At 35.5% G+C, this 16,417-nt stretch overlaps 1 protein-coding gene across 1 annotated transcript; it reads left to right on the top strand.

The window, feature by feature from the left end:
• Positions 1-1,202: 1,202 nt before the first annotated feature.
• On the top strand, positions 1,203-15,878 carry LOC128249697 (uncharacterized). The gene is made up of 3 exons (XM_089364666.1): positions 1,203-1,695; positions 4,780-4,901; positions 14,811-15,878. Exons 2-3 carry the CDS (start codon positions 4,814-4,816, stop codon positions 15,341-15,343), a joined length of 621 nt encoding a protein of 206 aa, XP_089220792.1. The 5' UTR covers positions 1,203-1,695; positions 4,780-4,813; the 3' UTR covers positions 15,344-15,878.
• Positions 15,879-16,417: the final 539 nt, after the last annotated feature.

Here is a 16,417-nt window from a genome sequence, read left to right on the forward strand (position 1 = left end):
GAAAGCGGACGTTAAACGATGATAATGATGATGATGATGATGATGATGATGATGATGATGATGATTTAAGGATTTGAAGAAGAAATGGAAAATGTATAGTGCTTCTTATAGAGACATGATGTCATGGATTTGTAACTAGATCCGCAATGTCCAGTCTGGCATTAAATTTAGGAAGAAGAATGAAAGTGGTGATTTATGGAACTGGAGAGAGAGTCAGAAAATGTTTTATCATGGATATAAGAGAGATATTTGAGAGAAAAAACAACAAGTCATCAGCAAGAAGTAAAATGAAATCATTGCTGCATGGTTGGAGTGGTTACAGCTGTTTCTGGATTGGTGCAGTAGCTGCAAGGATGGAACAGAAGGGGGGGAAATTGTGCTCTACGAGTGTAGTTCCTCCAAAACCCAGTCATTTCATGGGAGTATTGATGCTTGTCCACAACTGTTTAAGGAAGTGACGGTGTGAGATGTCAAGATTGTCAATATATATGATGAAGAGAATGTCCTGCAATGCACGTAAAATATATTCATGGTGCTCAGATGTATATATTTGTGTGTGTGTGTGTGTGTGTATAAATATAGATGTGTGCATAGGTGTGTATTTATGTATAGATGTAAGGATATATTTAGAAACATATTGCTATTCACACATACACAGATACATACATATGTATAAAAAAAAGTATGTCTGAGTGTGTGCATGCAGATGAGTGTTTGCATGTGTGTGTGTGTGTGTGTGTTTTGTAAATACACGTTTCAATATATATCTGTATAAGTGTTGAGCTTTACAAGAGAATATAGGAAATAAATTTCCATGGTGTTCTTTTTCCTATTTTAGTTATATGATATACATATACATACATATATATATATATATATATATATATATATATATATATATATATATATATATACATATATATGTATATACGTGTATAGATATTTATGTATACACACACACACACACACACACACACACACACACACACACACACACACACACACACACACACACACACACACACACACACACATATATATATATATATATACGTATATATATATATATATATATATATATATATATATATATACATGTTTTAAAGTTGTGTACGTGTCTTTTAATTGCTTAATTAAGAACATTTGATCCTGAACAGATTTTTAATTAATCATTAGCTATTACAGTTTTAAGAAGAGAAAGACTAAACCAGTTATATTTGAACTGTGTGTAAATCGAATACTTTGTGTTTTTTGGTTGTTGTTTTTCTATATATATTTTTTTTTTTCTTTTTTTTTTCTCTCTATTGAAGATATAATTAGAATATTAAAATGACTCACTCAATGAATAACATGCCGAAAATACAAAAACAAATAGGCAGATACAAGTAATAATAATAATATTGATAATGATGATGATATTAAAAATGATAATAATGATAATAATAATAACAATAATATTAAAGCAAGTAAAATTATCATTGAAATACTTTTAAGGTTTTTAGAATTAAGTAATCAATAATATTTTGAGAATTTCAGAGAGAAGATATCACATGATAAGAACCTCATCTGCTAATATTTGTTGTATGTTAAAGTAGTTTCTCCTGAAATTCTTCAGAAAATATTATTAAGGCGTTTTGACACACAGGAACAGGAAACATTTGTGTGTACACATTCAACAGAAGAGACAAGGATCAAGTGAGCAAATTTTAATAACTTTTTTTTTTTTTTTTATCAGAATATCCTAAACTGTCATAACTGTTTTTTTTTGTTCTTTTTCCTTTGATTTTTTTGTTTATTTATTTTTATATATATATATATATATATATATATATATATATATATATATATATATATATATGAGTGGATTTGGTAGATGGAAACTGAAAGAAGCCCGTCGTATATATGTATATATATATGTGTATATGTTTGTGTGTCTGTGTTTGTCCCCCCAGCATCGCTTGACAACCGATGCTGGTGTGTTTACGTCCCCGTAACTTAGCGGTTCGGCAAAAGAGACCGATAGAATAAGTACTAGGCTTCCAAAGAATAAGTCTTGGGGTCGATTTGCTCGACTAAAGGCGGTGCTCCAGCATGGCCACAGTCAAATTACTGAAACAAATAAAAGAGTAAAAGAGTATATATATATAAAACAGACGATGTCTGTGTGTGTGTGTGTGTGTATGCTCATTATGCATTTCCACATTTTTCAACTGGTTTCACTCAAACTTGATACACTGATAGCTTATGCTCCAAGGGTGGTCATGACCTACTTTATATTTACCAGACCCCCACCCCCCACCCCGCATATAACCAAAAACCGCGAATAACTGTTTAGAAAACCAGTATTTTGCCAATACCTCCCTGATTTTTCGAATGATTTTCACCAAAATTGACATAAGAATTGTTTTGCTTAAAATTTTTGTCACGGTCATCCGTGTTAATTGTGAAAAATCCATGAATAACTGCATGAAAATTGTTTTTTTGCCAATAATTTCCACAGTTTCCAACCAATTCGCTCCAAATTTGGCAAGAATATTTCCCATGCTTAACTGGCTGTTTTAAACTAATGTTTTGTCAAGTTTATTTGCATTAAATTTGCAATTTACTAGATTAAACTTAGTTTTTTTGCTTAAAACTCCTGTCATTTACTCACACGCCAAGAATTGTGGGGTAGTTTCACCTCACTGATTTGGTCTGTGTACATTAGTGATTATTTAAAAAGCAAAACCCCTTATTACCGCCTGCAGTCATGATGCTCCGCCCCCCCCCCCGCCTCCACACACACACACTTCACAAATTTTCTTTAATTACCCTCTGCTCATGGTGTGATAACACAAGGTGAACTGTAAGCATGACTTTTGACATGTGGGCATGAACACTATTAATGTGCACTCCCTTTGGCCTTTGTTCTTTGTTCTTTCTGGCCATCTACACATGTAGCATTTGGTAATGTTCTTAGAATTTCTGAGTAAACCTTTCATTAAATCCTGGAAGGTACATTGTTCCTATTCCATTATTCATATCAGTAGCTTGCTTACTAACCACATGGTTCCGGGTTCATTCCCACTGCATGGCACCTTGGGCAAGTGTCTTCTACTATAGCCTCGGGCCGACCAAAGCCTTGTGAGTGGATTTGGTAGACGGAAACTGAGAGAAGCCCGTCGTATATATGTATATATATATATATGTATATATATATATATGTATGTGTGTGTATATGTTTGTGTCTGTGTCCCCCCAACATCGCTTGACAACCGATGCTGGTGTGTTTACGTCCCCGTAACTTAGCGGTTTGGCTAAAGAGACCGATAGAATAAGTACTAGGCTTACAAAGAATAAGTCCTGGGGGACGATTTGCTCGACTAAAGGCGGTGCTCCAGCATGGCCACAGTCTAATTACTGAAACAAATAAAAGAGTAAAAGAGTATACTCTTTACTCAATCTTTTACTCTTTTACTTGTTTCAGTCTTTTGACTGCGGCCATGCTGGAGCACTGCCTTTAGTCGAGCAAATCGACCCCAGGACTTATTCTTTGTAAGCCTGGTACTTATTCTATCGGTCTCTTTAGCCAAACCGCTAAGTGACGGGGACATAAACACACCAGCATCGGTTGTCAAGCGATGTTGGGGGGGACACAGACACAAACATATACACACACATACATATATATATATATATATATATATACGACAGGCTTCTTTCAGTTTCCGTCTACCAAATCCACTCATAAGGCTTTGGTCGGCCCGAGGCTATAGTAGAAGACACTTGCCCAAGGTGCCACGCAGTGGGACTGAACCTGGAACCATGTGGTTGGTAAGCAAGCTACTTACCACACAGCCATTCCTGCGCCTGGTAAAAAAAAAAAACATTTTTCAATTCCAAAAAATTTCCTCACTGGAATCCCCAAATTTTCTTCCTACCTACTTCACTCTCTGTAGAAGAAAGGCCGTCAACAACTTTCTCCATTCTTCTTGATTGTGGGCCAATTCTGGGTTGTCTTTTCTGCTTCTGTCACTTTGCTTTTTTTTTTAGGTAGATGTGTTGGCTCTACTGAAACTCATTTTTACTTTTGGAAAGAGGTGGCCCATATTGGTCTGGCCTCTATCCTTTAACCCCCCCCCCCAGTATGGGAGACCCTACCAGGAGCTTACCCTTCACTGGGAAAGCTCTCAGGGTCACTGAAGCACACAAATCACTACACATCAACAAGGACTACACCTTGTGTTGACAAATTTTCCCCTGGAATCTCCAAATTTTCCCCAAGAATTCTCAAATTTTCTTCATATTAAAGAATTGCACATCTAAAAGTAGTCAACAAAAATGCACAAGTCTTCTTGCAAGAATGGTTCAGTTTATATTCTTCAACTTCAAATTTGTGATGTTGTGCCGGTATAAGAAACCATTGTTTAGGTTTTGGTTATGGCACTACTTTAAAGAATATGAATAATGGTTATTAACCCATTGGTATCAAAATATTCATACTTACTTAGAAATATTCTTCTACATGTTACTCTAAATAAAATATTAATAACATTTCACAACACAATCACTTTTCTCCACCCCTTCTCCCCCTATCAAAGATCAATTATGCAAATAAGATGGAGTGGGGGTGGGGGGTAAAAAAATTAAATGGCATCAATATTTTCCACAGTTATTATTATTTTTTTTTTTTATCATTATCATTTGAAAAAAAGTAGTAAACTTGCCCTAATATTAAAGGAAAATTGACTTTAGCTTCAAAAGCCATCGACCACTTAGCTTTTTGTTTATATCTCACAGCTGATTTGGTATTCTACCCAGTTCGTAGAGTTTGATGCTGGTACATGGGTGCAGCACGACAGGGTGTTTCAATGTTGATAAAAGGAAAAAGAAAACAGAACAATGTCGAAACAAAATCAAATGTAGGTGGCATGTTAGTTTTTTTTTATTTGTTTTGTTTTGCTTTGTTTTGTTTTTTAAGACCATCAATTAAAAAATACAAACAATGAAATAAGAGTTTATAATCAATTACAGACACCAAAGTATAAAAATATCTAAATAGATATCATCATTATCGTTGTTTATGAGCCAACAAGATAACCTCTACATGGTCGTTCAACCTACTTGACATAGTAACTAAACCTCTCTAAAGTCACACTCTACTATCTTTGAAAAAGAACAAACACTTTGGATAATGTATTAGATACATTTTGGCTAAAAATAAATGGAATGGTCACAACTGGAAAGTCTTTGATCATGAGTCTGTTCCATATGGGCTGACCTAGAACTAATTAGCACTAATAATCATCATCATTTCAACCATTTTTTTTCCTTTCTATACCGGCATGACTTTAAAAGATGTCTGCCATGCAGCACTTGTCACTTTTTGTGATTCTTCATAATCTTAACCATGATGTCAAACATCTTGAAATGTAACAACATCATCATCATCATCATCGTTTAACGTCCGCTTTCCATGCTAGCATGGGTTGGACGATTTGACTGAGGACTGGTGAAACCAGATGGCAACACCAGGCTCCAATCTGATTTGGCAGAGTTTCTACAGCTGGATGCCCTTCCTAACGCCAACCACTCAGAGAGTGTAGTGGGTGCTTTTACGTGTCAGGCGGTACTGGTAATGGCCACGCTCAAGATGGTGTATTTTATGTGCCACCCGCACAAGAGCTAGTCCAGGGGCACTGGCAATGATCTCGCTTGAAAATCCTACGAAGGCCAGCCAGGTGGTACTGGCAACGGCCACGCTCAAAATGGTGTATTTTATGTACCACACGCACAAGAGCCAGTCCAGGGGCACTGGCAACGATCTCGCTCGAAAATCCTTAGACATGCTGCGGGCACAAGTGTCAGAAAGGCGACGCTGGGCACAGGTGCTATCCCGATTTCGCTTTCGCTTGCCTCAATAAGTCTTCCAAGCTGAGTTTCAACAACATATATTCAATGTCTACCCCTGTTTTCAGATATATTCCACTATCAGCCAACACTAGTTTTCTTGTGCTTTTTCCAGGCGCTGACATAGATTAGCTGAGATTTCTTGAGGCAATATTCTTCCTTATTCCAAACCTTTGTTGCTTTCAAGCAAGGTATATAATAATACAAATGATATATGAGCATATGCATGTATACATACATATATGTACATACCTACACCTACATCATCATCGTTTAACGTCCGCTTTCCATGCTAGCATGGGTTGGACGATTTGACTGAGGACTGGTGAAACCAGATGGCTACACCAGACTACAATCTGATTTGGCAGAGTTTCTACAGCTGGATGCCCTTCCTAATGCCAACCACTCAGAGAGTGTAGTGGGTGCTTTTACGTGCCACCGGCACGAAGGCCAGTCAGGCGGTACTGGCAACAGCCACGCTCAAAATGGTGTATTTTATGTGCCACCCGCACAAGAGCCAGTCCATGTATATATAAATGCATATCCAGGTACAGGATGTCAAAAATGGAACGGGAACATGCCAAACAACCAAGCTACTGGGCATAAACAGTATCAGCATAAACAATATTATCAGAGTCCAAATGGTGATCAAAGTAAAATGACATGAAGACCAACACACACACAAGCATATTTGTATGAATGTATGTACATGTATATGTGTATATATAGGAAGAATTCCAACCACATTTCGTGGTTCACTACTTCAACAGCTCCTTTATAGGATCCAGTGGCTAAAGACATCATCAAGGTGAACCACATCCGGTTTCGGCCCCTACTCCTCTACCATTTTCGACAAGGCGAGGCCCTTCCTTTTGGAGATGTCTTCAGCTCTGGTGTTGAGTGCATTTTTTTCTTTCTCCTTTTTTCTTTGGCTTTTTGTTCTTTGGTTTCTTCGATGCTGCGTCAAAGAATGTCGGCGGGCGAATGACCATCCTGCCAAATTTCCCTTTAAATACTCACCGGTTGGTTCCAGCAGCCAGCACCAGCTAACTGTCATGCAACATTATCTAGACTTCAACTGACCAATGCAGGGGCTAGACACGTAGTTTTGGTCCGCGCCCTCTCTAAACCTACCTTCCAACAACGTCATGTTAGTTTCAGTTTCAGCAGCCAGAACCAACTAGCTGTCTGGTGGCACAAGCCTTCAAACAAGCGGGGAGGAGGGCACACATTGAATGACATTGCTCGCATCTATATATATATATATATATATATATATATATATATATATATATATATATATATATATAAAAACAAATAATAAATGAGTATATGCATATATACGTACAGGTGTGTGCATACCTACGTCTACCTGTATATATAGGTGCATATCTGGGTACAGGACATTGCAAACAAAACGTAGACAAGAAATAATAATAACCAGAGTACAGAAAACACACAAGCCACATAGAGAACATTTTCCTTCATCAGCTACCCCCGTTTTAACACCGGCGTTATATATATTTGTGTGTGTGTGTATGTATGTATATATATGTGTGTATGTATGTATGTATATATACACACACACACACACACACACACATCCATATTTAAAAATTTTTGCAAATAATACTTGACACGGTCATAATATTTAAAGAAAGATATTCTTAAAAAGATTTTGACTATTTATAAACAGTTTAAAAAAAAGAAACAGAATGACATGAACCAATCGCTTTCGCTGTTCAGTTTTTAAATACAAACACACACACACACACACACACACACACACTCACATACACACTCACATACACACTCAGACACATGCAAATAGATAGATACATACATGCACACACATACGCACATCCACACCTACATTCATACATACGTACACGTACATACATGCCTACATACATATATATACACATATACACACACATACATATCTACATACATACATGCATACATACACACATACATATGTACATACAGACATACATACACACACATACATACATACATGCATACATACATACACATACGCACACACACACACACCCATGCACACACATACATACATCATGCATGCATGCATACATACACACTTACATACATACACACATACATACATACGTACACACATACATACATACGTACACACATACACACATGCATGCATGAATACAGACAGACATATACTGGTAGATATAAAAAGACAGGCTTCTCTCATACATTTGTAAACACTAATCTGAGATTGAAACTGATAAATAATAGGAAACTTTCGTTCATAGGAATCAAGCTCCAGGCAAACCTGTTAATAATTTTTTTGTATTTTCTTTCTCCAAACTTTAGCATAAATGTCAGATCTGCATCTACCGAAATGTTTTGCCTATAAAAAGTACTTTGGTGCATTTCTTTGAAATTATTCGGTCACTTAGTTCTATACAGGATCAAGCTTCTTCTATTAAAGTCTAAAATTAGATGAGAAATATTACCAAGAATATGAATTAATTATATGCTAATTGCTAAGATCTCACTATAATACTCATAAATTTAACACAGAAGCGCATTTTGTAGCCACAAAGTTTTGGATTCAGTCCCACTGTACAGCCATATATACAAAAAAGCACCCAGAACACTCTGTAAAGTGGTTGGCATTCGGAAAGGCACAGAAACATAGAAACCATGCCAAAACAGACAAATGGAGCCTGGTGCAGCCCTCTGGCTTGCCAGCCCCTGTCAAGTATGGAAAACAAACATTAAAAGATACTCTTTTACTTGTTTCAGTCATTTGACTGTGGCCATGCCGGAGCACCACCTTTAGTCGAGCAAATCGACCCCAGGACTTATTCTTTGTAAGCCTAGTACTTATTCTATCGGTCTCTTTTGACAAACCGCTAAGTTACAGGGACATAAACACACCAGCATCAGTTGTAAAGCGATGTTAGGGGGACAAACATACACACACACACACACACACACATACATATGTACGACAAGCTTCTTTCAGTTTCCGTCTACCAACTCCACTCACAAGGCTTTGGTCGGCCCGAGGTTATAGTAGAAGACACTTACCCAAGGTGCTATGCAGTGGGACTAAACCCGGAACCATGTGGTTGGTAAGCAAGCTACTTACCACACAGCCACTCCTACAATGATGATGATGATGATGATGATGAACCATTCCACCCGTGAGGATATGGAAGACAGACTAACCCACTCCCATCACTGGGTCCACCTGCTCAACCCATTCATTCGCTCTTACCATTTTGTCTCCTCTTCTCTTCCACACTGACATTACTCTTCCTTGTTTCCTCCATTATCCCATCCCACACTTTAGTTTGGAATTTAATGGCACTAGTTCTCCTGGCCTGCCTGCCTCTGTGTTGCCCAACTGCAATAACCCTGTTAGCTTTGCAGGTTTGCCTGCCCCTTTGGACAGCTGACCACCACTTAGCTCTGTCCTGAACTTTCTGCTCCCATGTGACATGGCTGATGCTGATTCCAGGTAGTGGTGGTTATGGTACTAAAGTAGGCATCAAACTGAGTCTAGCACTCAAGATTTGATTTGAATATTGAAGCATGTGTCAGGTGGTGAGCTGGCAGAATCATTAACACAATGGGAAAAATGCTTAGCAGCATTTTGAGTTCAAATTCCACTGAGTTACACTTTGCCATCTATCTTTTCGGAGGGAGTCGTCATCATCACCATCATCATCATCATTTAACATCCGCCTTCCATGCTGGCATGGATGAGATGGTTTGACAAGAGCTGGCCAGGCAGAAGCCTGCACCAGACTTCTGTGACTGTTTTGGCAGGATTTTTACAGCTGGATGCCCTACTGTGTGGACTGGGTGCTTTGAAGTGGCACACTTGCACTGACAGGGTCACCAAGTATTTGCAAGGCAAAAATTTTTTTTTTAAATCTTTCGAGAGAGGAGGGGGACATTGGAGAAGGTGATCTTGAGTCAGATGATGACAGGTTATAGTGAGACAGAGCGACAGAAACAGGTGTCTTGCTGTAGAGGAGGAACATGGTTACTCAGCCGGTGGGAGTGGGGAGAGAGATCAGGAATGGAAACAGAAATATGTGCACTTCCGAAACAGCAATAAAATACCAGTTTCAGTGCTGGGGTCACTGCAGTTGACTTACTTACTTCCCTAAAATTGCTGGCCTTGTGCCAAAATTTGAAATCAGTATCTAATACATTCTATGGTGATGATCTAGAAGTTTTGATGGCATGCTGGGAAAAATGCTTAGTGGTATTTTGTCCATCTTTATGTTCTGAGTTCAAATTCTGTCAAGGTTGACTTTGCCTTTCATCTTTTCAGGAATCGATAAAATAAGTACCAGTTGAGCACTGGAGGTCAATGTAATCCACTTGCCCTCTCCCCCAAAATTGCTGGCCTTGTGCCAAAATTTGAAATCAGTATTAAAGGATGAGTAAGACAGCAAGCTGGCAGTATTGTTAGCATGGCAGACAAAATTACTTAGTGGCATTTCACTTACCTTTACGTTGTGAGTTCAAATTCTGATGAGGTCCACTTTGTTCTTCATCCTTTCAGGAGGTTGATAAACTAAATACCAGTTAAGCACTGGGGTTGGTGGAACCCACTTACCTGCTTCCTCAAAATTGCTGGCATTGTTTCAAAATTTGAAATCAATATTAAAGTATATTCATTCAACTCTATTGTCAATATATCTATCGTACGCTGCGCAAGCTACAGACTGTATATTCAAAATGAAATTACATATATGAAAAATGAAGCACTTTAGAAAATACATTCCAACACAGAGTAACATAGCAACACAATATATTTTCTTGCAGATATCACTTGTCTATAATAGTTAGTTGTGCAAAATACATTCAAATAACTGACCAAAATATGAAGGAGAATAATGTTCTCTTTTGTTTTCATTCATTAACCTTTCACTTAATATTAGGTCAAATATTTCTTCTGCTTATATAATGGAATGAGAGGAGGGAGGTGCGCTGGTAGACATAGAATATAATCTTGCTTGTTTCGAAATCTTTACTTTGTTCAATTTGTAATGTTATCATTCCAGTGCTTTTATCTGTGGTGATTGATTCTGTCATGTTCCCAATATTGTTAAGGAATGAAAGATAATGGCTGTTTCCTTTCTTCTTCTAGAGAATTCCATGTTTACTTTGAATATTTACACATGTAAACCACAGGACACATATCACACATATGTATGTATATATTTGTTTGTGTGTTTATGTGTGTGTAGTATGTGAGGTATCTGTGTGTGCATCATTTGTATAAGCATGTGTATATATATATATATATATATATATATATATATATATATATTATATACATATATATATGCATGTATGTATAAACACGATATATCATTTAAACATAAGATACATATATATATATATGTACATATATATACACACACATACACACACACTCATAATATATCTTATAAACATTATGATGTATGTATGTGTGTATGTGTGTGTGTGTATATATATATATATATATATATATATATATATATATATATATATATATATATATATATATATATATATACATATATATATACAGGCACAGGAGTGGCTGTGTGGTAAGCAGCTTGCTTACTAACCACATGGTTCTGGGTTCAGTCCCACTGTGTGGCAGTATTGCCATGCCTGTGGGGGATATAGAGGATATAGTTTTTTTTATTGAAAAATTACAGGATGTGAAACTCAAATCAAAAGACAAACTCTCAGCTTATAAAGAATATATTTGCACAGGTGCATTACTTCTCAACCACATGGTTCCTGGTTCAGTCCTACTGCATGGTACTTTGAATAAGTGTCTTATACTGCAGCCTCTGACCAACCAAAGCCTTATGAGTGGATATGGCAGATGGAAACTAAAAGAAGCCCATCATGTGTGTTTTTGTTTGTCCCCCTTCACTGCTTGTCAACTGGTGTTGGCTTGTTTATACCCCTGTAACTTAGCAGTTTGACAAAAGAGACTGGAAGAATAAATACCAGGCTTTGGGGAAATAAGGACTGGAGTCAATTCATTCAACTAAAAGAAATTTCTTCAAGGTGATGCCCCAGCATGGCTGCAATGAGTAAAGGATGTATATGATGGCTTTCTTTCAATTTCCATCAATCAAGTTCACTTTCAAGGTTTTGGTATGTCTGGGACTGTAGAAGAAGATAATTGCTCAAGCTTCTGCACAGTGAGACTGAACCCACAACTACACAATACAGTTGGGAAGCAAACTTCTTAACCACATAGCCATTTTCTCTTTACTAGATTTCCTCATACATTTTGTAGGTTTATTTTCCCCATCCCTCTTCAGAGATGCCTCTTACCTCAACTCCTCTTTCATATTTGTTTACCTCCCTCAGATGTAAACATTTTGTTTTTCTTGTTCATGCAGTGTGACTATTCTATTAATCTCCCTTTATTCTTTACTAAGTACTTTTGTAGTTTTAAAGTAGAATGTTTTATGTTAGTATTCTAACTGATAAAACCCCCCACACACTCGTTTGTGTTCCTGTAAAATGTAATCTTTCTATACTAGTTCTTCAATGGTGCATTCCAAATGAATTCATTATCTTTATGTTTTCCTATCTAATCTTAGTAATTTCTTTAACTGACATTTGAGAATATTGTAACTGTAACTTATTTCTGGAACAACTAAAATATTGATACTTATTATCTTGTTCCTAGCATTTGGCTCACTTTTAAGAATTAATCTAATGTATTTATAATTTTCCTTTCTGAAACTTTTCTTTCATTTCTGTGTGTCCTAAATATTTGTAAGCCTGTCTTTGCTCTAATCCTTTTATCTTTATTTCTTTATCTAATATTGCATTTACTGTCTTTTTATTAATTTTCATCTCATCAAGGTTTTCTTGGCATATTTTCACAAACTATATTTCATGCCAATTTCCCTCCTGAATCATGCACTGTACGCAACAGACTTTTCAATTGTTTGTTAATTACAGCATATAGTTTGATGACACACATACATAATTTAATTGGTTGATTTTTCAGCAAAATCATTGAACGTTTTCGCACATACTTTGTAACTACCTGTTAGATATTCTAGCCAGAAATTTGGCACTTCTTTCATTTCCTGTCATTTCTTGTTCATATTCTCTAAAGTATCTGCATTATTTGCTGAAAGGTTCTTTTTTTTTCCAGAAATGTTCCTACCATTATGTTTGCTGCTTTTAACATGTTTACCCATAACAATCCATCAAATGTCTATATTACTTTCCTAAAATCTTCAGCTTCTCCTGTTTCTGATTCTACAATCATTTCCATTTTGCTTTCTCCCTGGTTTTTTGGTAAGGTTGGTTTAGGTTAAAAACAAGTTGTTTTTTTGTTCAAAGAAGTCTTGTCACTTTTTATAATGACAAATTCCTTATGATTTATGAGGATTCCTTTTTTTTTTTTTTTTTTTTTTTGTTTTCTTAGACCCTCTTTGATTTCAGATAGATTTTATGTTCCCTATTTTGTATGTGTCTCCTATTTTTTTTCATTTATATATCTTTTTGTTGTCAATCATATTAAAGATTGAGAGATCTTTTATACTATTTTGTTTCTCTACGTTTGGCTTTCACATGTCCTCCTCCTCCTCCTTTCTCCTCTTCTTCCTCCTCCTCCTTCTTTCTCCTCTTCCTCCTCCTCCTTAACCATCATAAAGTACTTTCTGAGTGAGAAAACCTGATCATAAATATTGCAGCCGTGAATATTACTTCTTTCTTTCTTTCGTTCTTTCTTTCATTCTTACATACAAGGGCTCCAGGACTGTATTATCCAATATGTCCTTTCTTTTTTTTTTTAAGATGATTTAAGAGAGAATTGGCTGCTATTTCATATTCGTAGCCGGTTCAATGGCCACATAGAGACTCCCTCATTGGTTCATGTTTCCATATTATTTACTTAGCATTTGATCTTCCCATGTGATACGTTTTGAGGAAAAATCCATTTTCTCTTAGTGACCACTCCTCACCACTAGTACCTCCTGCATAGAGTAGTTAACTTATCTTGGAGATATTAATGCCATCTTTTGATTCCAGTATGTCTATGATTGTCCAGTCTGCAATTGTTACTGTTGTTGTTATTTCATTGCTGAGTTTCATCAGCTCTAAGGTGAGGCAGGGAGTTTTTTTGCATTACTACATCGGGAGAACTATGTTGCAGGTGTAGTAAGAAGTTTGCTCCATAATCACATGGTTTTGTGTTGTCCCACTATATGGCACCTTGGGCAATTATCTTCTGCCATAGTCTTGGACCAACCAATGCCTTGTGAGTGTATTTGTTGGATGGAAACTGAAAGAAGCCTGTTGTATACATACATACATACATACATATATTACATATATATTTATATACATATATATATATATATATTATATATTTATCTACATACATATATATATTATATATTATATATATATTTATCTACATACATATATATATTATATATTTATATATATATTATATATATATTTATCTACATACATATATATATTATATATTTATATATATATTATATATATATTTATATACATACATATATATATTATATATATATTTATATACATACATATATATATTATATATATATTTATCTACATACATATATATATTATATATCTATATATATATTATATATATATTTATCTACATACATATATATATTATATATTTATATATATATTATATATATATTTATATACATACATATATATATTATATATTTATATATATATTTATATACATACATATATGCATATATATATATATACATATATATATATACACACAGACAAAACAGAAGTGAATAGACACCTCATAAAACATCGTTTTATGTTTATTCTAACTTGTAAAAAGTTTATATTTTTTATTAATTGACATTTTTATGTTTCAGGTTCTATACATGACTGTTTAATCATGCCATGTACAAAAGAAGCCTTGGAACTGTCTGAATCTCAAAGTAGCCATATTGTGGATCATTCTGAAGGTGGACATAGTCAGCACAAAATCGAAGAAAACCTTATAATCCCACTTTCTACAGTTAATAGAGTGATTTGCAATTCACCAGGGAGGTCTACATCACCTCGCCCAGATCAATCAGGGCCCTCGAGCAGGACCCTTCACTTTGTTAAGAGAATTGTGGAGGATAATCTTCATTGCAAGGCCTCTGACATAGCAGAACAAGTTGATGTCAGTCCTAGAACAGCTGTCATGTATCTCCACAAACTTGGTTACGATGGCAGAGCAGCAAGAAGGAAGCCATTTCTTCAGCCAGCCAATATCAAGCAGAGAAAAGATTGGGCCAGTGAGATGGTGGAGAGGCCACTAGCATTTTGGGACACTGTCATATTTTCTGATGTGTCCAGATTTGCTTTATTTTCTGACAGTGGTCAAGTGTGGGTCTGGAGACTGTCATCAAGAATTTGACGTGAAAAGACTGCAACCAACAATGAAACATGGCAGCTATTCTGTGATGGTCGGGGTGGAGGAGCAATTTTAAGCAATGGTTGATCAGAGGTGATGGAGTATAAGAGAAACATAAACTCAGATAAATATGTATCCATATTACAGAAAGGACTCCTTCCAATCTTCTCCAGTGGTAAAATGATTAAAGAAGACTCTTTATTTATGCAAGATGTCACATGGCTGAAATTTGTTGGATGAGAATGGCATTAAAAAGCTTCCATGGCCAAACCAGTCACCAGATATGAACCATATTGAACACCTCTGGGACATAATGTACAGGACACTTCATAAAAAGAACAGGAAAGCATCTTCAAAGCCGGATCTTTTAAGATTATTGCGTGAAACTTGGCCAGAAATTCTGCAGAAGAATATTCATCATCTAATCAGTAACATACCTAATAGGGTCCTTGCCTTGAAAAATGCAAAGGGGGCATATCTAAAAAGAAATTAGATATTCACATCATAATAATTAATAATTTGAATGTATAATTTCAGATTTAAATAAATTTTAATGATTATAAGGGTGTCTATTTACTTCTGTCATATCTGTATATACATATACATTATTGTATAAGATGTATATATATCAAGAGAGAGAGAGAAATAATTGTACAGGGTACAATTATACTTAATCATACCCTATACAGTTATATATCTCTGTAAATGTATTTTACCTAAAAGGTTTTTATATGCTGACCATTGATAAAATTAATTTTAATAATTTTATCCTCTATGTTTATATATATGTATATATATATATATATATATATATATATATATATATATATATATATGTATATCTATATATATGTGTGTGTGTATATATATATATATATATATATATATATATATATATGTAGTAAATGTTGCCGTACACATACATACATACGTAAGCCTTCTGATATTTGCAACACAGGTACATGATTAGATACTGTGATTCTATGTGCATACTACCAGAGATATCACTGTTGTTTCCAGCCTCCAGGCATCTACCATTGACAAGGGCAAGGAAGGCAGAAATCATGTGATCTGGTA

This window comes from Octopus bimaculoides, chromosome 16 (genome assembly GCF_046866305.1).
Source record: "Octopus bimaculoides isolate indiv1 chromosome 16, ASM4686630v1, whole genome shotgun sequence".
Classification (NCBI taxonomy): domain Eukaryota; kingdom Metazoa; phylum Mollusca; class Cephalopoda; order Octopoda; family Octopodidae; genus Octopus; species Octopus bimaculoides.